The 26064-nt window shown below is 43.8% G+C and overlaps 1 protein-coding gene across 1 annotated transcript; it reads left to right on the plus strand.

The window, feature by feature from the left end:
- The first annotated feature begins 502 nt into the window (after window positions 1–502).
- hgfa (hepatocyte growth factor a) lies at window positions 503–24124 on the plus strand. The gene is made up of 18 exons (XM_044020174.1): window positions 503–699; window positions 4962–5121; window positions 5281–5393; window positions 5701–5812; window positions 9300–9439; window positions 9545–9665; window positions 9761–9879; window positions 11837–12008; window positions 12116–12249; window positions 13447–13540; window positions 15063–15202; window positions 18238–18270; window positions 19093–19201; window positions 19301–19375; window positions 20844–20981; window positions 21409–21515; window positions 21621–21754; window positions 21949–24124. The coding sequence occupies exons 1-18, from the start codon at window positions 636–638 to the stop codon at window positions 22123–22125; spliced, it is 2142 nt and encodes a 713-aa protein (XP_043876109.1). The 5' UTR covers window positions 503–635; the 3' UTR covers window positions 22126–24124.
- Window positions 24125–26064: the final 1940 nt, after the last annotated feature.

A 26064-nucleotide genomic window follows, 5' to 3' on the forward strand; every position in this document is an offset into this window, starting at 1 on the left:
AAAGATGAGGACAGACGGATGAAAGATGAGGACAGGCGGGTGAAAGATGAGGTCAGTAATTAAGGTCCCTGAGTGAGAATGGCAAAGCATTTGTGACCTTTGACCCATTCTGACTGCACATTATATGTTTACATGTTTTATTCTGTCAGCACTTTTAACAATTAAAAACAATTCAACAATTCATTTTTTACTTTAACCTGAGTACATTTTTAGACCAGTACTTCGTTCTACTTTTACTTGAGTAGAATATTTCCCTCTTTCCACCTTTGGTAAAAACTTTTTATCAATCTTAACCGATTTTATTTTGTGGGGGGGCTAGAAAACACCCGGAAGTGGAGGGGTTTATGACGCAGAACTTGACAGCAGTGAGGTGAGAAGCTGACACACACACACAGAGAGAGAGAGAGAGAGAGAGAGGAGAGGGAGGGGAGAGAGAGAGGGGAGAGAGCAGCGCTCATTCGAGTAAAAAGGGGGTTGAACCGAGGACGTTTGTGCGGTTTCTTTGGAAAAGTGGCGTCTGAGTGAAGAGGACGAGTCTCGCGCTGGTCACCAACAGTCACGCGGGACTTTACATCTGCAACCACCCGAGTTTAAGTTTAACCCGGATTCTAATTCCAAATTTTGACACTGTCACCATGAGGACAAACGGATGGATTTACCACGCGCTGGTGTTTGCTGTGGTCACTCTACTGGACTCAGGTAAGTCTGACATTATTCATCACCATCATCTCACATTATTATTATTATTATTGTTATTATCATTCACAATACTTCTATTTATTATGAAGTGAAAGCATGACAGAGTAGAGACACTTTTATCAAAGAATGGATGGAATAAAAAAATGTAACAAGTTAGAAAAGTGGATAAAAACAGTGGGAAAAAAGTATCATAATAATTCTTATTTTCGTTCCATGTTCACATAACCATTTGCGTAATAGCGTTTTTAACGCTGGTGATATAACGTGAACCTGATGATGACAAGTCCAATCCTGCGCCGACGCTTTTGATGTTGTTTTGTGTGCATGTGTGTGTATGTACGTCCTCCTGCGCGCGCGCGTGTGTAATTAAGAGGCGATGATATTGAGATTGTGCTCGAGGCGGTTTTGTTGTTTGTTTGTTTTTTGTTTGTTTTTACATCATTGAGACTTTCCCGAACATTTTAAATTTTATTTTCATACAGTGAGTGAAAGTTTTAGTGCCGTTGTCTCACGAGGATGTACCTCAGGATTGTCTTCTATTATGTGTGTGTGTGTGTGTGTGTGTGTGTGTGTGTGCGTGCGCGCGCGCCGGTGGGCAGCTAAACGCACTGTAATGGTTTCATGCAGTCTTCAATTCAATTAACACTTTCACTGTTTCACCTCCGGCTTTAACAAACTGCCAGTGCGGCAGCCGGTAGGTATATGAACCGCAGCCAAAGCGCTGGGGTTTTGAAGTGCATGCGCTGCTCCAGAGTCGTTAAACCCTTTTTATTATTATTATTTTATATAGGTCATGGTCAAATCCGTAATAGAGACACTCCTGCATGCGCTGGACACGAGCCAGCTACTTAAACATGCACAAAGCGTGTCTTGTAACGCTGTAAACGTCACACACACTCACGCGAGACCCGCAGCAACACGCGCTGCGGGTCCTCTCACACAGACAGAGACAGAACATGTCACCGGGTAACGACCTGCATCCATAGCTACCACCGACCCTGACCTCTGACCCCTGCCTGGAGCTGCATGTGGGGGGGGGAAAGTAAAACGCGCGCCTGAACTGTGGTATTCGTGCGTTCTGTCCCTATAGAGAGATAGAGAGAGAACAAGGTGTGTGTGTGTGTGTGTGGGCTCTGAGGACACTTTAGCGGCTCCTCACAACTTTAAAGTGTCTTTGAAGATGGAGACTTTGTGGTTAAGGGGGAAAACGTGTGTGTTGGTTACCTTTTCTTGTATAAACCACCTGGTTCTTATGTGGGAGAACACCCAATTGTGGTTAAGATAAGGGTCAGGGTTATTAGGCCTTTAACTAGGCATGGTTAAAGTTAATCAGTCTTTTATAAAGTACCTTAAAGGGATGCTTGAGTAAAAGTACAAGTATATTATCAGAAAATGACTTTAGTAGAAGTCAGTCACTTTTTATTACTTAAGTAAAAGTACTTTTACTGTACTTCAGTATCAAAAGTCATTTTCTCATAAGAAATGTGATCAAGTTTCAGAATTAAAAGTTTAAGTTATGATTGAGCCATGGTGGATCAGTGGTAGGCCGAGTTGTCTTTCTACTGCAAGGCTGTGGGCTCAATTCCTGCCTCTGCTAGTCTACATGTGTCCTTGAGCAAAGACACTTAACCTCATGTTGCAGCGTGTGAATGTTTGAGTGGGTGAAAACTGTAGTGTAAAGCAGCTAGAAAAGCTCTATATAAATACAGACCATAATACCAACTCTTCTTCTGATTTTTGTTTGGGAGTAAAAAAAGAAAAGAGAGGAAATGTCGTGGAGTAGAGTATAGATATGTGAATTTTGTACTTTTTAGTATTTGTCCAAATGAATGGAAGGCAACGCAGTGCTGTGTGTGTGTGTGTGTGTGTGTGGGACAGATGTGAGGAGGGGGTGAACATCTGTGTGCAGAGCGCGGCTCCACATTTTTCGTGTTTTAGGAAGCAGATGTAACGTCTGCCTAATTCACAGCAACTCCAACCTGCCGTCCTTCATCCGATGCAACGTTCCCTACGCGTGACTGTGTCGGGTTAATTGGTTAATTCTGACTTAACTTAAAGGTTGTGGAATCACAGAGCGCTGGCTCTTCACCTTCATTCATCAATGCAGTCATTTTCTTTCCCCTGCCTCTCTCACACACTCTCTGAGCGCAGCGCCTTCGACCGCGCTCTCCGGCTCCTGCTCGCGCTCGGGGACTTTGGAGATAGCAGCAGTCCGGCTTGCGATGAGAGGAAGAGACTGAGTGAAATCTAATTGAGCAGCCTGGCCAGACATCGGGGCTGGAACAACACTGTGATGAGTGCCAGATGTGGTCCAGAGTCCAGCCCAAACATTAATAACACGTCCTCCCCAAAAACCATTTTGGACCACGAGGAGCCTCTAAACGCTCCACAGTTTACAGTATCTTAAGTACACACACAACGCCTTGTGTCGGCTCTTGGCACGGCGGCGGCGCGTTGCTGTGACTCGTAAGTAGCGTGAGATTTTCCCTGTGTGATTTATTTCGCACTTGCCCCCCCCCCACACGCACCCCCCACCCAAATTATAGACGGGAAAAACCTTTGTGTAAGATGGTGCCGTGACACTCAGAAGCAGCGTTGATACCACGACTCTTGTTTTGCTGAACGATAGAAGCTTTTAACTGTTTCCAGCAGGTGAAATGATTGATTTGTGTCACAGAGGATTTGGATGTAAATAACGCTTTTGTCCTGTTTTTGAACTCTGGTGGATTTCTTCTACATCATGCAGTTGCTCTTGTTCTCTGTTGTTCTTGTTGATGCGCCGCTTCCAAACAATGGTTGTAGGTGAAACGAGGCCGCCTTCTAATGTATAATGCTGTGTAAAGTTTTACTGTTGAGTAGAACGCTCTGCCTTTTTTCCCAGAAAGCAGGAACGCTGGTTCCATCTTGTTTCGCTCACTCTTGTTGCTCGTAATGAAAAGAATGAAAAGTAAATGCCAGTTTAGTTCAACTGCGGCGACGCTAATAATACCACGATATCTCCAGTCCCGAATGCGAGTTATTGCGCCGGTTACCATGAAGCAGTAAAAACACTGTGAGCAGTGAAATATGAGATGTGATGAGATACAGTAAGTGGCACTGGAGCATGTCAGCGTCTTGGATGGACATCATTCTGTTTTTCTTGGCCGCCTTCGACACTTTGCGCCCACTCTTCTGGTTTGAAGTCGGAAGCGATCGCACACGCCATAGTTTACCCCCAAACGCTGAACGCTTGAGGTTTGCACAACAACGCCGCTGCCACGATTTCAGCTGGGGGGAACTCGAGCGTGCCGGCAGTCGTGGCGCATGAAGCAAACTGCAGCTGAAGGACGCTTTCATCGACTGTGTCGCTGTTTGATAATGAAATGGCTTCGTTCCTGGACGCCAAAAAAAAAAAAAACTCAACAAAAAGAGCAGAATTCTTGTTGAGCACAACGTCAGGAGAGAACTCAACGCTCAGGACTTTTATTGCTTTGACAGGTTCATCTTCAAAGAATTTTAGGGGCCCCAGGCAAAAGGAACCTCAGGGGGGGAAAAGATGTATCGTGTCATGTAAAACATTACATGACACACATTACGGTGCAACTGTGAAGTTTTAGCTGGCCCAGTCGTCGTCTTGAATGTGGAGTGGACTTTCTGCTGCTCTTATTTATCCCTCTGAAACTAGATCTTTTCGACATTTGTTCATTCATTAAACGAGCGCCAGGCGCTCGCAACACAGACACACACACGCATATGTCTTCGTCGTCTCCTCTGAGGAATGAGGTCCATCTCTGGTTCCCTCAGAACAGCCAATCGTGAGCCGCGTTAGATCTCGGCCAAGCGGCAAACGCTGCGTCCTCCGTGGTTCACTGACGCTGCTGAGATGAACTCCTTAGGCACTGAAATGTGAACACGTTTGAAAATGTGAGGCGACGCGAGGGCAGTTGGGTTCACAGCATGAGGTTTTTGGTCGTGGAGTTGTGTCTCATTGGCCGCTGCGGTGGAAGAACGTAACCGGCCACCCTCTCCACTCTCAGAAATGTTCCACGTTTCTTTGTCACAGAAGAGGAGACAAGATTCTCCCCAGGAAAACGAAGGAGGCCTGAGCTTTTCCATGGAATCCAGGTGACGCTGGATCAGTTAGACGTTTTTTTACAAATCAGAAACATATCCGACCTCCTTGTCCTCCCCGTTTCCTGCCAAGATTACAGATCACAGTGACTCCGATGATGTTGCCAGACATGTACTTTACTGTGTGTGTGTGTGTGTGTGTGTGGTTGCAGGTTGCTGTAAAAGGCCTCATCAGTCATTACAGAGGTATGAGAAGACAGAGCGGCGCATGCTGGTGTGCAAGGACTGCCCTCAGAGTCCTTTGGTACGAAACAGCCGATCGCAGGAACACTGCGCCCGGAAGTGCAAGGTCAAGAAGAACTTCAGCTGCAGGTGAGATGGATTTACCTCCCTCTTTCTCTGGCATCCAGCACATTCCTCCTTCCTTCCTTTCTCTTCCTCCCGTATGGACACCGTATTTACATATTTTGGTTGTTTATCTTGTTTATCGTGGCCATCTCTCAACCATTTCCCGCACATCTCTCTCCCCAGGGCCTTCAACTTTCAGCGGCACGGCAGCAAGTGCCACTTACTGCCCTTCGACCGGTTCACCCGCGGCGCGAAGAAGCAGGCCGACGCCAACTTTACGTTGTACGAAAAAAAAGGTGACTCCTCACTCGCGTGGCGTTCAGGTGCAGCGGTGTGTGTGTTTGTGACCCTGGTGCTGTAAACATGCTGCAGACTTGAGCGAGGTATAAACAAAACAAAACAAAAATAATTGTTTACACAGAGCGCCAAGGGTGACATTTAACACACACACACACACACACACACACACACGCTGTAAAGAAAAAAAAAAGTCTTATTGACCATACATGGGAAAATACACTCCAGGTGGTCAAAGCTTCAACTACACAGGGAGAAACATGAATGAATGTTTTCAAATGTTTTTTTTATGCCTTTTGCCCTCAGATTACATAAGGGAGTGTATTATCGGCACCGAGGACTACAGAGGGAGGAGGTCTTGGACAAAGTCAAACATCACGTGCCAAGCTTGGGCCGACAATAACATCAACGAGCACACGTAAGTCATCTCCTCCTTAACTAAAAAAAGGTGCACTGTAACGTGGAGTACACACTTCCTCAAGGCAGCGGAAGGTGTTAATTATTCATTCCCTTCAAAGACGGTGTCCCAAATCCTCGGGCCTCCGCCGCCTTCCTTGGTTGCTCCTTCTTTTGCTTCGTTCTGTGTGTCTGATACAGAACAGGCCATGGCAGCTGATTTACTGACGCTCAAATCATCCCCTTGCACCTCGGGGGTTTAGGGGAAGGCAGAGGCTCTGAGATGGTTGAGCGTTTATCCAGAGTTAAGTCAGACTTCTTTCAACACGTGCAGGGATATCCTCCCCTGTGAGCCCGTTTTTTGTGACACTGTAGGTCATCAGGTGTATGCTCAGGAGTTGTTTTTTTTTTTTTGAAAGAGCAGGGACGGCGTGGAAAGATGGTCCTGTGCCAGCGTCTCATTAGTGGTGCTCATTAGTCATGAGATATTTTAACAGCGACGGGAAGAGGGGCTGGATGAGAGACAGAATATTGAGTTTGAAGAAGCTCAGAGGGGAGGAAGAAAGAAAGAAAGAAAGTGCTAAAGATTTATGGACTAAAGTCTTGTTCTGTCTGTTTTCCAGCTGAGCGAACAAAGCCGCAAAAAAACACAAAGAGGAAGTACAAGTTCAGTGATCTCGCAAAATTAAAACACATTGCCGAACAACAAAATATCAGCACATTGGGATCCCTTTCGTCCCCTTTATCCAGGAGCAGCATGTTCACATCACCAGTCCTGTTGTTGTCGCTTACGTGACGACTGGTCCCGGTCGCTCGGCCGCGGCGGCGGCGTCTGGGCCGCGTCGACAACTTTTAACTTTCAAATCATCAAAGGGGAACTCTGCCTGAGGGAGATTTAGGGCCGCGCCGCGTTAACCGAACACGGCTCCGTCCTGCTGTGTGAGAGTTACCGCCGTAATCAACCACACACACATTCTGAGTTTCAGGTAACTGTTATTTTCACGCTTGACCGGTCGCCGCGGGGCAAGGGTGATTTCTCGGGAGGTTCCCCTCCAGGAATGGGACTTCCACCTGTTGTCTATGCTCCGTGTGTGTGTGTGTGTGTGTGTGTGTTTTCACCGTGGCGTGCGATGCTTAGCCAAGCGTGGAGGAAAGGAGTGGAACATTCTTATTCATATTAATAACAATAGATAACATCACAGGCATTTATTTGTCTACACGTTTCCCAGTGGGAGGTCTGTTTGTGAGCGCAGCTACAGAAACACACAAAAGTGCAGCTGGTATCGGAAAAGCCAACATTTTGAGAGGAAAAATAAAAAGCGACTTTTATTGACTTTGCTTCTGAGAACTGAGGCTTGTAGTGTTCGTTGTGATTGTTGCCACCTGACGATCGCTCAAGAGAGGCGGGGCACAGGACACGAGGAAGGTGCGCGGGACTTTTGTTCTCCTCTCTTTACAATCACGCCACGATCAGTGTAAAGGACGCGTGATGAGAATGACTCTTGTGTCTGTGCAGGAAAAAAAAGCTGAAGAGAAATTCCTATCGCGGCCCGTTTGCTGCACCACATTTGCTGCTATGTTGCACCAGTTTAAAGGTGCAGGAGCGCAGAATGCACTTTGGAGGAATTCATTGCTTCTTTTTCAAAAACCAGAGGGTATTAATCTCTACTCGTGCCAGCGGCTTAGAGGCAGTTTTGGGAGCTTAGCCTGGAAACTTTGCCTTCTTGCTCTTTTTTTTTTTTTTTTTCAAAAACCTCCAGACTGCAGCTTTAGACTTATGCTAAGCTAAAAGTCCGAACGCGCTTGATCTCCTCATCGCGCGCTTAACGAAACAGGACACTTTTGCGGCTCTCAGATGTCGGCGGTCGTGCACGGCTTCCAAAAAAAAAAAAAGCAGTCCTTATTTATGTCTCAAGATTCTCAGAGTCCCTTTAATCCTTGGATTCTTTATTCCTTTGGACGCCGGTGCACTGAAGCGTGACCCGTTTGCTCCACGACCGCCAGGTGCAAGACGCCGGACATTTTCTCGGCAGTTATTTCAGGTCTAGATTTCATCCTTAGCGATGTCCAAAATCTAGCCAATGTGTTCAGGCGGCCCAGGGAGCGAAGCATGTGTGCGCTGTGTTTGCATGCGCTCCGATGGGACCAGACTTTGGCAACCAGATGAATAACTGGCTAACATCTGTTAGCACAACATCATTATGGCTAACTTGTTCCCATGCCGCGGCCTTTTTACGGACTCTCCACCAGATGCGCTTTTTGTGATGCGAGGAACCTTGTAATTCCAATTATAAATTAGGGATTCTGTATTATGATGGAAATATATGAAGCTTATGAGTTACACGTAACAGATGTGGGGTTTTGGCACTTGGGAGAGTGCTGCTTTCAGAGAGGAACAAGTGTTTTGTTTTAGTTTAATGTGTAAGTGAAATGTCAGTGTTAGACTTAACCCCGTAATATTTTGACACTTGTTGGAATTACGCTGTGGTTTCAAGATCTCACCCCCTCTGTTTCCTTCAGATCTCTCTCTCAGACTCGGTTTCTCCCGCCTCTGGATTCAATGATATTTTCGAGCATTTGCATCAATCCCAGGAAACAGGCGGCGGAGTGGACTCTTTCCAAGAAAAGACGCAGTGGTCTGAGAGTAGGGAGTTTGAACACGCTGCTGAAGGAAGAACGGGCTCTGATGTTGATCAGTGCAGCGCTGTGCTCCCGTCCTATTTCGCTCACTCCATCGAGTCCGCTGAGTGGCTCGCGCTTCATCCTTTACATGCCCCAGAACTTTTAATCTTCTCTCTCCGTCTCCCTGGGTGGGGGTGGGACAGGGGGGGATGTGGTTTGCATGGATCAGCGGGTGTTGACATACCAGCTTTTCATCATTCTACCCTGACAGAGGATGGATTTCACAAACTGTCCATTTAGCACTGGGGTCTCTTGCTGTTCCCCCCCTCGTTGTTGCAACCCATATGTTGGGCTTGGCCGGGTTCTTTTACTTATGGCCTTACGTTCCCTTCTTTTCTTTTCTTTTCTTTTCTTCACACTGATGCTGTGTAGCCGTTGACAGAGAGGTATAAGGTTCAGACGCGTTCAAAGGCTGCCAGTAAATGAGCTGCTTGGGCTGCGCCAAGTGATTCGTAGCTTTGCTCAGTGTTGTTGTTGGTCACTGTGCTGTGACGGAGTCTGGCTGCTTCACACATGAGGGACCCGGGACAGGGCTGGAATTAGGGAAGGCAGTCACCCAAAAGGTGCAAACCTGGAAATGAGAAACATATCGATGACTTACTTTGCATTGGAGTGCTCGGACTGGTCATTCCAGGAGGTTTAAATGTAACTCGGTCACCGTGTAGACACGACTGTTTCTCAGAATGAGGAGGAATTTATTTACTTTGTTACTGAGAGCACGAGGAGGCAGGTTGCACACTGTATACATTAGTGGAGCAGTGGAGTGTTTGAGTAGTCCCTGCAGTATCAGTTAACACTTTCAGTGAAGTCTGTCTCCTCCCTTGCAGGTATTATCCTGACAGGTTCCCGAGGCAAGACCTCAGGGAGAACTTCTGTCGGAATCCTGACAACAGTTCTGGTCCGTGGTGCTACACCACAGACCCCAACGTCCGAACCGAGGCGTGTGGCATACCACAGTGTTCAGAGGGTAAGGCTCTCCACGACGTCGTCACTGCACTGTGACGTACTTAGAAAGAGTTTGACCAAAACTTGTTTGCAGTTATGATGCCAGTAAATGTTGCTGTGTTGACAGAAGTGTGTATGAAGTGTAACGGGGTGGATTACCGAGGAAAAGTGGACCATACAGAGAGTGGCAAGGAGTGCCAGCGGTGGGACTCCGTACGGCCTCACAGACACCGTTTCCAGCCCAAAAAGTGAGCAAAAAAGAAAAATCACCTGCATATACTTATGATATATGTTTAAAAGTTATTATGACTTACTTCTCCTCTCCGTTTCCTGTCTCTCTCAGGTATCGTGACAGAGATTTAAAAGACAACTACTGCCGCAACCCGGATAATCGCCTCCGTCCCTGGTGCTTCACGATGGATCCCAAAACTCCCTGGGAGTACTGCAACATCAGCGTGTGTGGTACGTGCTGAGGCGCTCTGTTCTTTTTTACCCCCAACCCACCCCACCCCGAGCTTTGTGTGACAAAGCCTTCAGCACATCAGCAAAGGGTGAGCTTTTTTGTTGCTGGTACCCTCGCAATCTCAAGAGTATTCAGAGGTTGGCAGTGGAGATCTCTTTGCTCGGCGTTGGGACAGACAGATGGTGGTTTTGTGAAACCAGCAATTACTTTGAGTGCGCCAAAGCGTTTGTTACATGCAGGACTTTTGTGGTTCTTGTGGTCAGCTTAGTGAAAAAGCTCCCGCTGTCCCTTGTGGCGATGGCTGGGTGTCTCATGTGGTGCTCGCGTCCAAATCCGAGAGTAAATGGGTTGTGTGTAAATGCGGGGAGTCCGACTTCAGAGAGCGAGAAGTGTTTTTACTGCGACCGCTCGCAGATGACATGGAGCTATTTAAGTGGAGGAACACAATAGGGGCTACTCCGCAGATGTGTCTCACGACGCCAAACGAAAGGCCTAATAGTCATTTTAGCGGTTTGTTTTTGAACATCTTGACGTGTACAGTATGCGGAGAAAAGGCAAACACGGAACGAATTGAAGGAAAACCCTTGATTAAGGCACGCAAGACAGAACAGTGGCACAGAAAACCCCACTGAGATCATCACTCTCCGCCCCATCAAAACATCAAATAATGGAACGTTCTTCAAAAGAAGGATTCAAAAGGGTTTTTGGCAGCACCAGATGTCTGAGACTGGTCTGATCAATGCAGTGAAGGCTGTGGAAACGCGAAGCCTTTTAAAGAAATTCAACGTTGTCACCGATTGCAAAATGATTCGTGACGGGACTTTAGAGCATTGTCAGGAAATGGCAACCGTTTACATGATTAATCTGTTTTTTAGGTCTCTTTGATTTCTGATGGTTGCTCCTAAAGAGATGCAACGACGGTGATGCTTTTTGGTTCAGAGACAAGTACGATGTCAAGTTCCATCTATAATTCAACTCATTATTTGCTCATATCACATTGTATGAGGAAAAGGAAGAACAAATAGTAGTGGTTTCTCCTGTAAGGAAATGGTTGATTTTTGTCTTGTGGAAACACAGAGAAATATTCCCACATGCTCCCTGACAAACACAGAGCATCTCTCTTTGTCTCTGTCAGACACATACGCACATGCACTTTGCAGTACATGTTATGATTTACAACCTGGGTGGAGGATCTGCATTTGTCCAGATGTGTATATCCTTCAATGCCTGTCCTCAGAAAAGATAAAAACCACTGACCTGTGCTACTCAGTGCACACGCCAGATACTGGCATGCATTACATCAAGCCAAAGAATCCCTTCTTTTTTTCGTTTCCTTTTTTCCATTCGCCCTCTCGTTTGTGCCTCAAATATTCGCTTCCCTCCTCCGTCTTCTCCAATCTCATTTGTCAAAGGCTAAAGAAACAGAGACAGAAATCCGAAGGGGGCGAATTGCTCCCTATGTACCGCTGTTCCTGCTTTGCTGTAAAGCAGAATTCCATCTGAGGATGTTTAGAATAGTTTTCCGGTGGAAAAGCTGCCCCAGCCCGAGCTCGGACTGCATGTGAAATCTTGAGCTGCGATAAACAAACTCCACAATCAAAACCCAGGTAGAGAATTGTGATGCTTCGTAGGGGTTTTCACGGGATTAGTGGTGACATTGTGTTCTTATTATTAGTTATTATTGTTGTGGATGTCCCTACATACAAGAATGTGAGGCACCAGTGTTATGAATACACAAAGTTTCCTATCGCTGTAGAAAAGAGGAGGGGGAGCGCTACTGTTTTTGATCATCTGTCTCTAGGTTAAACATGACACATTCTTTTGGGGATTAATATCTCCCTACTTCTCTCCCTCCCCGTTTCCTGCCTGCAGATTTTTTTTTTTACAATTTCTCTGCCTCCTTTCTTATACTTATAACAACCACAATTACTATGTCTTTTTCTCTCTTTCTGCTAGAGTCAGACTCCAGTGAGGACACATATGTCAATGTAACAACATCCTGTTTCCAGGGAAATGGCACAGATTACCGAGGCACGATGAATGTCACTCCTGAGGGGGTGACCTGTCAGCGTTGGGGCTCTCAGTTCCCCCATAACCACTCGTTCCTTCCCCAGAACTTCAGGTGCAAGTGAGTTGAGACGCCCGCAAATGACGAGGGCTGCGACTGCAACTTAAAACTGACAAGCGCACTCGCCGGCACCACCATTTAAATTGTAGTTCCTGTGTGTGTGACAGAGACCTGCGGGAGAACTACTGCCGTAATCCTGATGGGGCAGATTACCCGTGGTGCTTCACTACAGACCCGAATCAGAGGATCGCCAACTGCACCCACATCCCCAGGTGTGATGCTGAGGCCGCACAAAAAATAGGTAAATGAATATACACCTTTTTTTGGACTTCTGTGCCAAGGAATAAATGAAAATATGATCACGTCTGTTTTGTCACGTCAAGTTTGAACACAGATTACATTCATACTTTTCCTTGGAAGACATTTGGACGTTCCACCCGCCCACGCAAACTTATAAACCTGACAGAATGATAACTTTTATGATCATCAGTCATTGCATTGTGGTGCTCGCCTGTGATGCCTCTGGAGCCAACGGAATCATTTGTTTTGTTTGTTACTCTGCCGTCTATGTTGTAGAACCTGAAATACTTCCACCAGCCGCTTTCCCGATGCTTCCTTGTTGTGATTCCCTGTTTTCGCTTGCTTGTGTTTTTGCTTGGTTTTTATCTGATGCGCTTCTAGGCTGCATGACTTGAATTTTACGTTTGAACAGATATCCAAGTTTTGGATTAAAAAAAGAGTGAGACTCGCGGCTAGTTTTCCCCCCCTGTTCATGCTATGTTAATCTATACAGCTGTTGGCACTATTGCTACATATTTCATACATGAGTTTAGCATTAATGCTCCGATCCAACTCAAGACAGACACGTTGAACTGTTCAAAGAATTTTCCGAGGTGCCAAACCTCATAACCAGGACAAACGATCTATAAACTACTATGTAAGCTGGTTCTTCAACCATTTTGATTGAGATGCCGGGGCAGCAGGTGCTTGAAAAGGCATGTAATGTTTTTCCAGAGTGGATTACACAGACACTTTGTGTATTTCTCCCGGAGGACTGGACCACTTGGCAGAGTACCGCTCAATGAATTCTGGTTCACAGAAGATCAAAACACTACTGCTCAAAAGTGCTCGCTGTCATCTTCCATCTTTCTGTGCTTTATATTTCAAAAGACCACACATGTCAGAAAGTGGCCAGTCAGTTACTGCAGGCCCTCCTCTGATCCTGTTTAAGAACTGTCATAGCACAGTTTATATTTCTGTTACATTTGAGAACCGCGAGTTATGCAGGGGCCCTTAACATCTAAATAATTCAAACCACAAGTAGAAGCATACGTCCAAATCCCTTCCCTTTCTCTCTGTCTGTCTCTCTGTGAGTTTGCCCACTAATGTCCCGCATGTAGGTGTCCAAGAGACGGCGAGGCTCTGTAATTCTGTGCCGCGCTGGAGAACAGGGTGTAACAGGGTGGTCTGAAATGACTTTTATCCTGCTTTTCCTCAGAGTGTTACGAAGACAACGGCGAGACATACCGAGGCACTCTGTCCATAACTCGCTCTGGGATTCCCTGCGCAAACTGGTCACGTCACATAAACAGGTAACGAGCTCATTTACTCGTCGTGCAAACGTGCTGTTCTCCTCCTTATGACTCAGTTAAGTCAAGCTACAGCTGCAGCTCGACTGAACCGCTGCCGTTGTCCTGCTATAAAACACCAGCAGGGAAATGAAGTGTGTGGCAGTACGGCCTCTTTCAGCTTGTTAGTACAAGGCGGTTGAAGGTTAATCTGGGGGCTAGTTGTTAGAAGTCTTTCTAACATCCATTCAAAATATTAAATTCTTTAAGAAGACAGAGCATGAAATTCTATTTCCTTGCCAGTCCAAAAAAATGTACTGCCCTGGATTTTGTTGCTCTTATTTTATCCTTCTGTGTCCTAACTTCCTTTATCCGACTCTGGTCAGACTGAAGGTATAAATGCAGTAGTAATTTGACTCTTCCTGTACAATTATCTGGGTGTGTCAATTTCAGTTGGATTTACTGGTTTTTAGACTTTTAGAGTAATACAGTAATTCATATTTTTGTTGTACTGTTGTGTAAACATTGCGACCGTGCAAAGGTGGAGGCTGATATTTTTCCTCTTTGCCATGTGAAAATCACTTTCATATGAAAGAAGCTTAGCAGTGAAAACAAACAGTGAGAGGAAAACCTCAGGGGTCAATACGAGGCCCAATTATTATTCATCTAACTGACGAGAGGAAAGCCCGAGGTGCTCTACACGTGACCCATCCTGATGGAGAGGTTGTCCACTACGGGGCTGTTGTTTCACGCTCAAGTTGGGCTGTTGGATTTACTTAATTTATAGGAATTTTAAAAGCCAAAATGGCACAGACAGATGGACATGTTCCAGAGCTGACCCCTGACCCCAGGAAGTGCTTTCTGAGTAAAGTAGATCAAAGCCAATCAGCTCCCTTGCGTGGAGTGCAGCCAGCGAGTCTATCCTGCTCAAGGTGAAGGGTCATCCCAGGGAAAACCGCTGAGCGCCACTGCTTGCTTAACATTCTCTTGGGAGGGAGAATTATCTTCACCTCCTGACAAATTGTTGTATATCGCCTTACGTTGTTTTTGCAAAGCTGGTTTGTTTGGGAATATCTTACATGCTTACTCTTCATTTTTTTTTTTTTTGGAACACTGCAGAAAGACAGAGAAATTGAATTTGGATTTGTTCCACGGAGGATGTGGCTCCGACTGCTCTGAGCCCTGCTGAAGTTTAAGAGTGCATACTTTCATACTCCCATGAGCAATCTTCACAGAACTCTGCATTTCCTTCTTCAGGCTCAGTGCAGCGTTCACGGGTCCTAATTCCTTGTGTGTTTAGAAAATCTTATTTTCTTCATGTATCTGTTCTTGTATTTTAGTCCACTTTGCCTGATTAGTTCATCCTTTTTACTTCGCTTTGTTTTATTCCTGCCGTTTTTTTTTAGTTTTATGCCGTGAAAGCACTTGTGATATAAAGTGTGCATGTGTTGAACGCGCCCCTGTTTGCCACCTGTGTGCAGGTGTGAAATCACTGTGTGCTAAGTAACAAGCAGAGTGTGAGAATGTGTATTTGTGTTTCTTACAGTGGGGATTCTCACTCTACAGTGTCCCATGTAGGGCTGGAGAAGAACTACTGCCGGAACCCGGATCGCGACAAGCACGGCCCGTGGTGCTACACCAACCCAAACACCCGCTTGGCCTGGGACTACTGCAAAATAAAGCACTGTGAGTGACTCATACTCCTCTTACGCCCAGCAATAGATAAATGTGCTGTGTGCCGCCCATCAACATTAGCAGACTTTAGGTTCACTTGACTGCATGGATTGGATGCATTAAAACCCATCATTTTTCATGTATTGTATCGTTGTTGTCTATGTCAAGATAGCACACGTATACATTTGAGCTCAGAACATGTTTAATTCATGTGGCTCATCATGTGATACAAGTGAAATTGCCATGTAACCTTCAGAGGTGGGAGTAAACCACACATATGCAAGTCACAGGTCTTAACCTTAGAGTCTCAAGCGAGAGCACGAATCAAGCAAGTGGAGCCGAGTCCCTTACTTTACAGTAAATCAAAATCAAGTCGTCTGCATATAGAACATGATTTCCCACATATTCCACATTTAAAAATGCTTTAAAAAAAAAGTGAGTGAAAAAAAGTGCTTTTTATTTGTAACAGAAAAACAATGTAAGGACTGCTTCATGGTCCCCAAAAGAAGATAGAATTAACATCATTAAAATGTAACAAATACTGACTAGCCTAAAAACAAAAGTCACGTTTCACACACTTACCATAACCAGCTTATGACCCACCAATACCTTAACTAGTGTTAGCCTAAAATAGCCACCAGCTGACTTCCTGTCTTACCTTTCTTTGCGGGATTTGAAGTGTGGAAATGGAATTTCACATCGTGGTGTTGGTGTCGCCAGGATGATGACATCAACTAGAATTAGTTCTTTAATATTATTGTATTCTTACTGTATTTATACATCTGTAAGGGTTCTGTAATCAGTAGTCTCAGCAGAGGTGGCGCTTCAAATCGTGATCTTGAGAACGACACTGATCCTCTCACCTAACGGTGCTGCAAACAGAGGCAACACCATTATGAAAGAGGAGCAGATGCAAAATGATGTCTGGTGGAAGCCCCTTCTGAAAATTACTGCTTGTTAGTTCGGGTGAAAAACATGACACAGACCACAGGACATAAAGTTGCTTTTACAAGTCGTTTAAACCACATTTCCTGGTGTGAGCTTGATTTCCGCTGTGGCACTTAAAACCTAAACCGCGGGGTTTGTGTCTTTTAATCAGTGTTGTTGTTTGGATCCGTTTTGTTTGCACCAGGGACATCTGAAGTAGAGCTTATGTTACACTGGTTTTTAATTGATTTAAGTGCATGTTGTTTGGCACGTGATGGCTTCCTTGCACGTGCTGCATTATGTCGTGTGTGTGTGTGTGTGTCGTATGTGTGTGTGCGTCCACTTGTAACTAAGCCAGTTACTGCAGGGGGAAAAGGTATATCAGGAAGTTTTGAAAGGAAACTAATACCACTTGTTGAAGCTAATCCTTCTTCTGCCTCCAAGTAGTCAAATAAATGTATCATGTGTTCAGGTCTACAGGAAGTCATTCCATTGTCAGACCTGACTCTTAATGCTCCCCCTGTGCCCTGAAGCCCTGAACCCTCACAGACTTAATGTTCATCAGCTGGTCAGTAATTGAATGTGAGAAGCAGCAAGGGCTCAAAATGGTATAATTACAAATGAGAGACAGCACTTTATGCACCAAAACATGTGATTAGTACCCTGGTTTTCTGCTCCTCCACCAGTGGGGATATTATGTTTAGTCAGGAAAAATGACTCAGCAAAACATGTAGGTTTTCAATGCTTGGGTTATGATCAGAGACCCGGGCGAACACGGTGCAGCGCTACGACATGCATTCATCGTCCAGCCGTCCAGACTTGACTGGGGCAGCCGTGGCCAAGTGGAAAGGTCAAAGAGTTGGGGTACGCCTGAGCAAGGTACCCAACCCCCACCCAGCCCGGGTGCTGCTCAGTTCCTAGTAGAGGATGGGCTAAATGCAGAGAATTAGTGTCAATGTTTGTAGCAATCCTTGCTGTGGACAGTGCTGTGACTGTGACTGGAGTAAACTATGCAGAAGATTAACTCCAGTAACATGATCACTGTTGCTTTGTTTCTGGTGCATCTGTAATGTCACAGTTCATGGGGGGGTGAAAACATGAAAACAACACATCACAGGCCACCGCTGGCAAATGGAAACTGTGTTGATTCATTCAAAGGGGACGAGGGCCATTTTCAAAAATAATACATTCCCATTTTGGCCGGGGCGGAAATACAAGTGTTTTACAGAAATTAAAACAGATGGGTGAATAATCTTGGTGTGAAATTCTGACGTTCATCCGATCACATGAAAACGTTATAGTTGGCTGTTTTTTTTTCCTTATGATGTTGGCGTTCACTTTGTTTTCCCACATAAACTGTGGGTGATTCCCTTATTCCTATAAGGCAGAGCGACAGAACAACTGTACGTTTGCATTTTAAAGGGCTCGCAGAGTCTGAGACAAAGACCCTCTTGAAGATTTCACAGTGGGTAGACAGCGGAACTGGGCTAATGTGGTCCTGATCAGCCTCCATGACTCTTTTAATCTCCTACATGTAGAGCACATTAGACCGTTCAACACTTGCGTTTGCCTTTAATATATAGAAGGAGACAGTGTTGGTGTTTTGAGTGAAGTACGATAAAAGACCACAAGGCTCTGCAGCCTTCGTCGACTCCAGCTATGTCATAATTTTTGTTTTATTCAACTCGGCTGGTGGTTTACGTAATGTGTTTTGCTGCGGTTTTGTCCAACTGGCAGAGAATACATGATATTTGCTCACATTTTGCTCAAAGTGCAAACAGATGCAGGTCACTGCAGTGATTCTTTTATTTGAGAAGATAGCTGCTTTTAATAGGGCTGCACTGAAGAGCCCCTATTGAATGGCTATGCAGTAATTGGCGTAATGTAAAACATGTCCGCCGTGAAGTTTCTCAGGCCTCGGACAATCTTTCCACCCCGCGGTCGCTAACTGATTTTGCCTCCAGCGACGATCCCCATTCCGAGTTGTGTTTTTACAAAGTGAATAAAGGTGTCCTCGAGGTCTGAGGTTTCATGCTGTTTGTGTCAATTTATGGCCTGAATCACTTTTCCGCTGCTGTTAGCTGTCAACTCACAGTCGTGCTTCTCTTTCCTTCTATCAGGTGAATCGGCGACAGTGGCTCCTCGAACAAACAGTGAGTTGCGCAGCGTCTCGTCTCCTTCCTCCTTCTCCGCTCTTCTCTAATGGCTAATCTCATTTTCCCTTCAGCACTTTTTATCAGCACCATCTGCTGTCATTTACCCAAACTAATCAAATCATATTTCATGGTGCTCGTTTGAAGTTTTAACAAATCCTCTCTGATAGAAAACCAGTTGTTGAGGCTGTTTTGAGTTTTGGACGATGTGATTTATGGACGTGCTTAATAATCAAATTATCATCTATTATCATTATTATTATTATTATTATTTAGGGGTTACATTTGAAAAGGTTGACGTGCAAATTGTTACACTGATTTAGCGGCAACATTTTTCTTCAACATTCGTTTTGGGAGTGACTTCACTACTGTGCATCGCTTCAATCTAAGATTAATCACTGATAATACGGCGCAGAAGGGTTTTTACATGTTCCATGTTTCTGGGATTATTTTCGTGATTAGTGTAGAGTACTTGATTGGTCCATGAAATGATGACGTCATGTTTGGTCCTCAAACCAAAATTGATCAGTTTGAATGATTTCATTTGTTGTATGGAGCAAAGAAACCAGAGCATATTCACATTTAAGAAGCTGAAAAATCAGGAAACTTCGTTTAATTATTAAAGAAAATATGTCTTATTATATGATCTTAAATGTCTCTCATTGCTTTTATTCCTCTATTGTTTTTATTAGAACTCATAAATAAATAAATGAGGGTCACCCCCTCAGGTATTTTCTTGAGTATAAACAAGGACTGTGTGTGTGTATATGTAAATCAAATATCCGTATAATACACCTGATTTAAAAATGCCCTCTTGTTTAGATATAACCGTGCCCAAGATCTCGTGCTTCCGCCACATAAACACCAGGATAGTTGGCGGACATCAGGTGTGGGGTACAGACGGCAGCTGGGTCGTAAGCATCCAGAGAGAGTAAGTCTGGTTATTTCTGTGTTTCTACTTCCAATAATCCTTTATCTTTATTCTTTCTTCTTCCCCCGTCATGGATAAAACTTTGTTGTATTTCCTCAGGAAGGCTCATCTGTGCGGCGGCTCACTGATCAGAGAAGACTGGGTTTTGACAGACCAACAGTGCTTCACCTCCTGGTAATAATTCTTGTTTATTCCCCCTTCTGAAACAATAACCACATCCTTTTACTCTCCATTTACTCCCCGTATCTCCTGGACATGCTTCTTTAAAGTGAAGACACAGGCCGGATCCTGTTTACTGAGGCAAGATATGGGACACAACATGGTTTGGACTGGAGATTTATTTAAATTGTGCACTTGTCAGAGGCACTTATGCGCTGTACGTCAGGATCTCTATCATCTGCAGCCGCGGTTTTAATGAAAACCTCCCTATCTCTGCAGTAATGTGCCATAATGCGGGAATTACATGTGGTATAAATCGGAAGCTTTCAGCTGATATTGGGAGATGCAGCAGAGCGAGGCACAAAAGACGCTTTTGGAATATTCAAAGATTCATAATCGAATTAACATTTTTGTCCTTCTGTCTCTATATGTACGATACAATCACAGAGCCCGTACATAAAACCTATTTTAGAGAACTAAAAAGAGTTCTCTAAAAGAGTTCAACACCAACAGGTTTACGAAGGAGGGAAAACGTAATCTAAGGGGAACATTGTTGTTCAATAAAAAAACCACACAATAGCGAAACCAACCGTCAACAAAAGCAGTTAATTTATGGAACAGCTGCACTGAACAAATGGAAACGAGTAGAACAGTGAATACGTGTAAGCAGATCATTGAAAACAACCTTTTAGACGGATTAAGAAAAGATAAATAAACTGGTTTATTTGGACTAGCATGATCCGCTGTGAACTTTTGGCTTTTTCCCCCATGTGTTGTTTTTCACGTTCCCATGGAGATTTGATTCAAATGTTAAGTAGAACAAAAAAGAAAGCGCTTCTTACTTGAGCCTACAAAAACTTTTGAAGACTGAATGATTATTGTTTTGTTTATTTAAAGAAAAATGAGCCGGCGTTTCTATGGAGGTGACTCGGTCCGTTTGTTTACGCCACCATGTTGGCAGGAAACACTTTGGCACAAAGAAAAGTGAGCGTTTCAAGCTGTCGGAGTTCACTGCGCAATTTTAATCCACGGAGATCGAGCAATATATCGCAGACACAGTCGGAGTGAATATATCTGACCCTCACAATGCACCGCAGTGTCACGACAACATTCCCTCAACCTACACCACACAATATTTACTGTATATATTAGATATTAGATATTAGATAGTCAAGTAAGCATTGGATTCCACGTCAGAAAAGTACATTTCCTGAGAGTTCCCATTGCTCCGCCTTCTTTTACCTGCTTTTGGAGCATTTTTTGGCAGTGATCCAAATCAGGATCCCTGACCGTCAGCTGTCCACCTTCTTCACTTTTTTTGGTTCTGCCTTTTGCATGACGCCGGCTACCAGAGCTCTGTATTATTATATAATGTCATTTTATGTTATTTGAATAAATAAACACAACAAAACACAGCAGGACATTATGTGGCAGCCCACAAAAAAGAAGGTTTCTATCGCTCACTGGTCCTTGTGGTCTTCAGTGTTCCAGATCTCAGTGAGTACAGCGTGCAGGTGGGCCTTCACCACCTCAACGAGTCCTCGAGCCACCTGAGACTCCGCATCTCTCGTCTGATTTGTGGCCCCGAAGGATCCAACTTGGTTATGCTGAAACTGAAAAAGTGAGTTGTCAAACGGCCACACACACACAAGAGTCACACAGATGGTTAATGTTTCAGCGTCAGGACAGAGTGTAAACTATGTTTGCATGATTTTCATTAGCTCCATAATGTGTTTTTTATTATTTCTACAATGATGTGTCTATTTTTTATTTTTTTTTTTCAAATTAAATAATATTTGGTTCAGTGAAAACAAAATACATGAACTGGATGTTCGACACGTCTTTGTTGTTGTGGCTCTGGAAAGATTTACAAGCTGAATTTTAAAAACATTTCCAGTCAAAAACAAGACAAAAAGCAAATGTGAATTTTTCTGTTCTTCTGGATTATTATTCAATTGTGTGATTTCTACATGAGACATGTGGCAGATGATTCATCCGCGAATAAGTGACTGGAAGTCATTGACTGTTTGTTCTGCACTTTGTCTTAGGCCTGCACCAGTGTCTGAGGGCGCCTCCACGGTTCATCTCCCAGTAAAAGACTGTCACATCCCTGAAGGCACCAACTGCACCATGTATGGATGGGGGGAAACTAAAAGTACTGCCGTCATGTCACACTCCATGAGAAACATTCCTTTTTTTTTTTTAGAAACTTTTTCTTACTGTCTTCGCTCACTGCTTTTGTGTCTTCATCTCTGTGCAGACACGGGACACGACGAGTCTCTGAAGACGGTCACCATGCCCATGGTCAACAATGACATGTGCTCACAAATCAAAGGGGACGCGGGGGAGAGTCGAATATGTGCCGGTGGCAACATCGGAGAAGGTGTATGTGATGTAAGGATCAATCAGTGATTGATTTGTATTTAGCTTTGTATTACTAGAATAGGGGTAGTATTTTAGTTTCCCCTTCTTTGTAACGTGCCCACCAGTTGGTTTAGTTTGATTGATTACAATAATGATCAATCACTGTTCGTGTGCTCTGATGTCTCTGATGTTTTTATTCTCCTATCTTTTTTTTGTCCTCGCAGAAAGATAACGGCGGCCCGCTGGTCTGCCAGGAGCACGAGCGCAAAGTCATCATTGGCGTGAGCATCCAACGGACGAAATGTGCCTCGTCGCAGCCGGCGCTTTTTGTCAACGTTGCGTTCTACTCTGAGTGGATATACAAAGTCTTCAAGCTGTACCCCAACGTGGAAAGGAACTAGAAATACTCACAATGGGGGCTCTGGTGCGGGACTCTACCACTAAAGAGGGACGATGCTGGGGACGGTACGCGACATGAAATGTCCGGCACGGACCACAGGGAGGGGAGAAGAAGCATGTGTCAGAACAAAATGGCTGTTTTGGGATTTTCTTGGCCGAGCGTGTCATTTTTTTACAAAGAAGACGTGGGATTGAAGAGCGGATATGATAAAAGTGGAGTTTCACACGGTCGGGCACGGTCGGGCACATGACATGAGAATGACACTTGCGACTCAGTATTATCTCCTGGAATATACTTGAATACGGACAGAAACCCAGATTCTTGTTGGATACCACTAAACGTAGCCTCCTGAGCCTGGGATGTCGTTATTGTTTTCATTCAAAGCAGAGCGCTGGACTGCCAAACATGGTGATTTATTTTACCTCCTGCACAAAGTGGAGAGAAGTGGCCTTCAGTAATATGGACTTATATTTTGTTTTTGTCATTTCACATTTAGCCTTTAAAACAATTACTGCAATCCCAAGTGTGGTTGCCAAGTTTTCAAGTAACATGCAGACTCAGAGGGATGCACTTATACCCAGTGTTACAACATCCACAACTGTCCCACAATCTGGTTCATGCTCACCCCTGGTCCTGGGGAGCCAACACACCGGATTCTGAACGGTCAGCTCATCAGAAAGCACTGCAGAAGCCTGATGACGAGCAAGGGGAATGTCTAAAACCTTTACACCAGGATTGAGAAGACCCTGCTTTAGCGTGTCCGCAACAGGCGGAGATCGAAAAAGATGACAATGATGGACTGCAAAAACATTACACACTTACAATGTGTAGGAGAGAGAGAAAGCGAGCGTGTTATTATATCAGTTCTCTCTGCTTTCTGCCAACTGCACTCTTTTTTGCTTCGCCCTCTGGTCGAGACATTTGTGAGAGGGGTACTGAGGCTTTTCTTTCAGCATTTCCAAACACTAAACCAAAAACATTTCTTTTAGGAATATACTGGCTGCACCATTGTAGTCAGGGAAGTTTCTCTCATCTCTGATGTATCGCGATCATTTTATGAACTTAATATAATGCATTTCTTACACAAAGCACCTTTTAAGGAGACTTTACAAGTGCCATAATATCCCAAAAGAAGAAGAACCGTGTGTGCGTGTGGATTTCCTCCCACAGTCCAAAAACATGCAGATTTGTGGATTATGTCATTCTAAATCAGGGATTAGCAAGTAAATGTGGCCATGGGCTATTTTTTTGTGTAAGAAATTGAATATTTGGGCCAAAACATTCTATCTTCATCAGGCAAAAGTGCCTTAAAACGGCTTCAGTCCGGAACAAAAACCCCACCTTTGCTGCCTTAAACTAACAATAACGTGGACGTTAATCTTTAATCAGCAGCTCGTTACAAAGACAAACACATGTGAGATACTGTACGTACTCGTACTGTTACTATTTATTGTGCATCAGTTCAATTTTAAGAATCACTGCTTCTTCTTCGTCTTCGAGCCTAACATATGCAAGTAGTTATTTTATGGACATTAACTGCCCCAAACCTGGCTGTCTCCATGACAACAGCAGTGTTTATTTTTATTGTTTTCATTAACAGAATCTATTTGAATTTTTTTTTTCGAAATAAAAGCTCTGAAGATAAGCAAATCATTTAAGATCGGATTTGTTAAATTGGACACTGATGGTGGGTTCAAGTGCTGACAACTGCTCTAAATGGACCGTGAGAGTGGACGCGTGTTTGTCTCGATATGTGTCCCTGTGATGTGTGACCCCGCCATTCGCCCTGTGTCCGTTTATTAATACCAAAAGAGATGACGCACACATGAGGATAAAAAAGCCATTGAACTCAGTTGTGGAGACACCAAACAAAGATGGAATGAAGTGTATAGAATACACAGAAACAGCAGCAGTAGCAGCAGCAGCAGCTGCGCCGTCTTCTCCCCAGTTAACTGTTATTTCCCCCGCGAGAGCGTCTAAGTAGGACTGAGCAAAAAAAACCTGCTCCAGAAATCTTATGCTAATATTTGAAGCATGAGAGAGAGAGAAGAGCCATGTGCCAAATATAACATGGCGGCTATTTGGTCTCCAGTTTGGAGGGAACTGTGGCCCCTGGTGGGCTGTGTGTGGTCAGTAGGATATTTTATATATTATTTTTTCGTGAAAAGTGACTCCTTATGTACATAGCTGCAGATTTATTGAGTATGTTTCTGCCGTGCTGTAAGATTTTATGGGTCTTATAGATCTGGAATATGTAAGATTAGCTTCTTCTTCCTGCTTCTGATTGCTTGATATTTAAAAAAAACAACAAAAAAAAACAACACACACACATACAAAAAAAAGAGACTGGTTGCGTTTAAGCAGTAGATTGGTATATTTATTTTTTAACTAGCAGCAGAAGACATGAAATTCTGTTGTGACGCCATTTCAGTAACACTTTACATTACAGAACAGTAAAATATAAGTTATATTATGGTCATAGCGTCTTATTTCCATGGTAATATCTATACACTGATAGTATTTCTGATTACCAAGCTATTACATGGATATTAACTTGGAAATGATATGGTTTATGATACTATTACAGAAATCATTACCACGTTATTACTGTACTTTAATGTTGAGTGTTTGTTGTAAGACCCATAATAACTGGCGACAAGTGTGACGTGAAGGTTACAGCCACACACATTAAATATGGACATTATGCCTCAATACGGCGTAAATTTGAACATTTATCCTCAAACAAATGATGCTTGTCATTATAATAATAATGTATAACATAATTTTGCAGATTTGCCATTAAGAAACTAAAATTTGGATATTATGGCGAGAATAAACCCTCGTCAATATGGAACAAACCACTCCATTTTCATAAAGTAAACAACGACTTTAACTGGTAACAGGTAACTGGTTATGGTTTAGTGTAAGAGTAAGAGAAATGTAGAAAAAGTATTTTCTATTCACGAGGGCCACAAGTAAAAAACATTTGAGAGAATTCTGAGATTAAAGAAAAGGGCTTTCTTTAATCTCAGAATTCAGATTTAAATCTCAGAATTCTCTTTTTTTCCCCTCAGAATCTGACTTAAATCTCAGAATTCTGACTTAAATCTCAGAGTGCATGCCATTTTTTTCCCCTCTCTTTCAATCTTTTTGCCACATGTGGCACCAATACGCTTCCATAATTTCTGGCTATGAAAAACTGAAACTACAGCCTAAAATGCCCACATGATGCTTGGTTCCAGCAGTGCCTTCAGTGGCGTTGCCTGAGTTAGGCCGTTACCAACGTCTCAAAGTGGGAAAATTCTTTTCTCAGCTCCAGGATGAATGTTCTGAACACCACATGGAAAGTGGTACACACGTTGATCTGATCCAGAACTCCTCTGATAGCCTTGCACAGCCCAGATGAAAGTCTGTGCAGCAGAACAATGACTGACTGATTTTAGAAGGTGAAATCCAAATATTCCCGGTGACGTGGTGGATCATAGGAAGTGATCAGCTTTCTTATGGAGTAACTGTTAATTTATGCAATTTGTTTATTTTTTACGTTTGTGTAAATAGCCTTGCGTGCGCGTTCTGTAAATTACAATGTGTAATTTTTGTAAATATCACACTTCCTGATCTTTACGTGTCTGTATGATGTAAACTTTAAAATATAACAGCTGCTATTTTGTGTTAATGAGTTGTTTCATATATATATATATACCTATATCTATATAGATATAGATATGACCATCTCTGTGTTTTGTAGCCTTTTCTATTATTCCTATTTTTAATAAACAACTTGACATCACACATAAAGTCCGACTCTGGACCCTTACTCTCGTGTCGTGGCATGGTGTCTTGTGCAACACGCTCCAGCAGAGAGTGTTTACTCAACATTTGGCCGTTTACTTCCTCCATCCGTCAGGTCAGCAGTTTGTAGCACATGTGAAATATCCTG

Source organism: Solea senegalensis, linkage group LG3 (genome assembly GCF_019176455.1).
Source record: "Solea senegalensis isolate Sse05_10M linkage group LG3, IFAPA_SoseM_1, whole genome shotgun sequence".
In the NCBI taxonomy this organism is placed as follows: domain Eukaryota; kingdom Metazoa; phylum Chordata; class Actinopteri; order Pleuronectiformes; family Soleidae; genus Solea; species Solea senegalensis.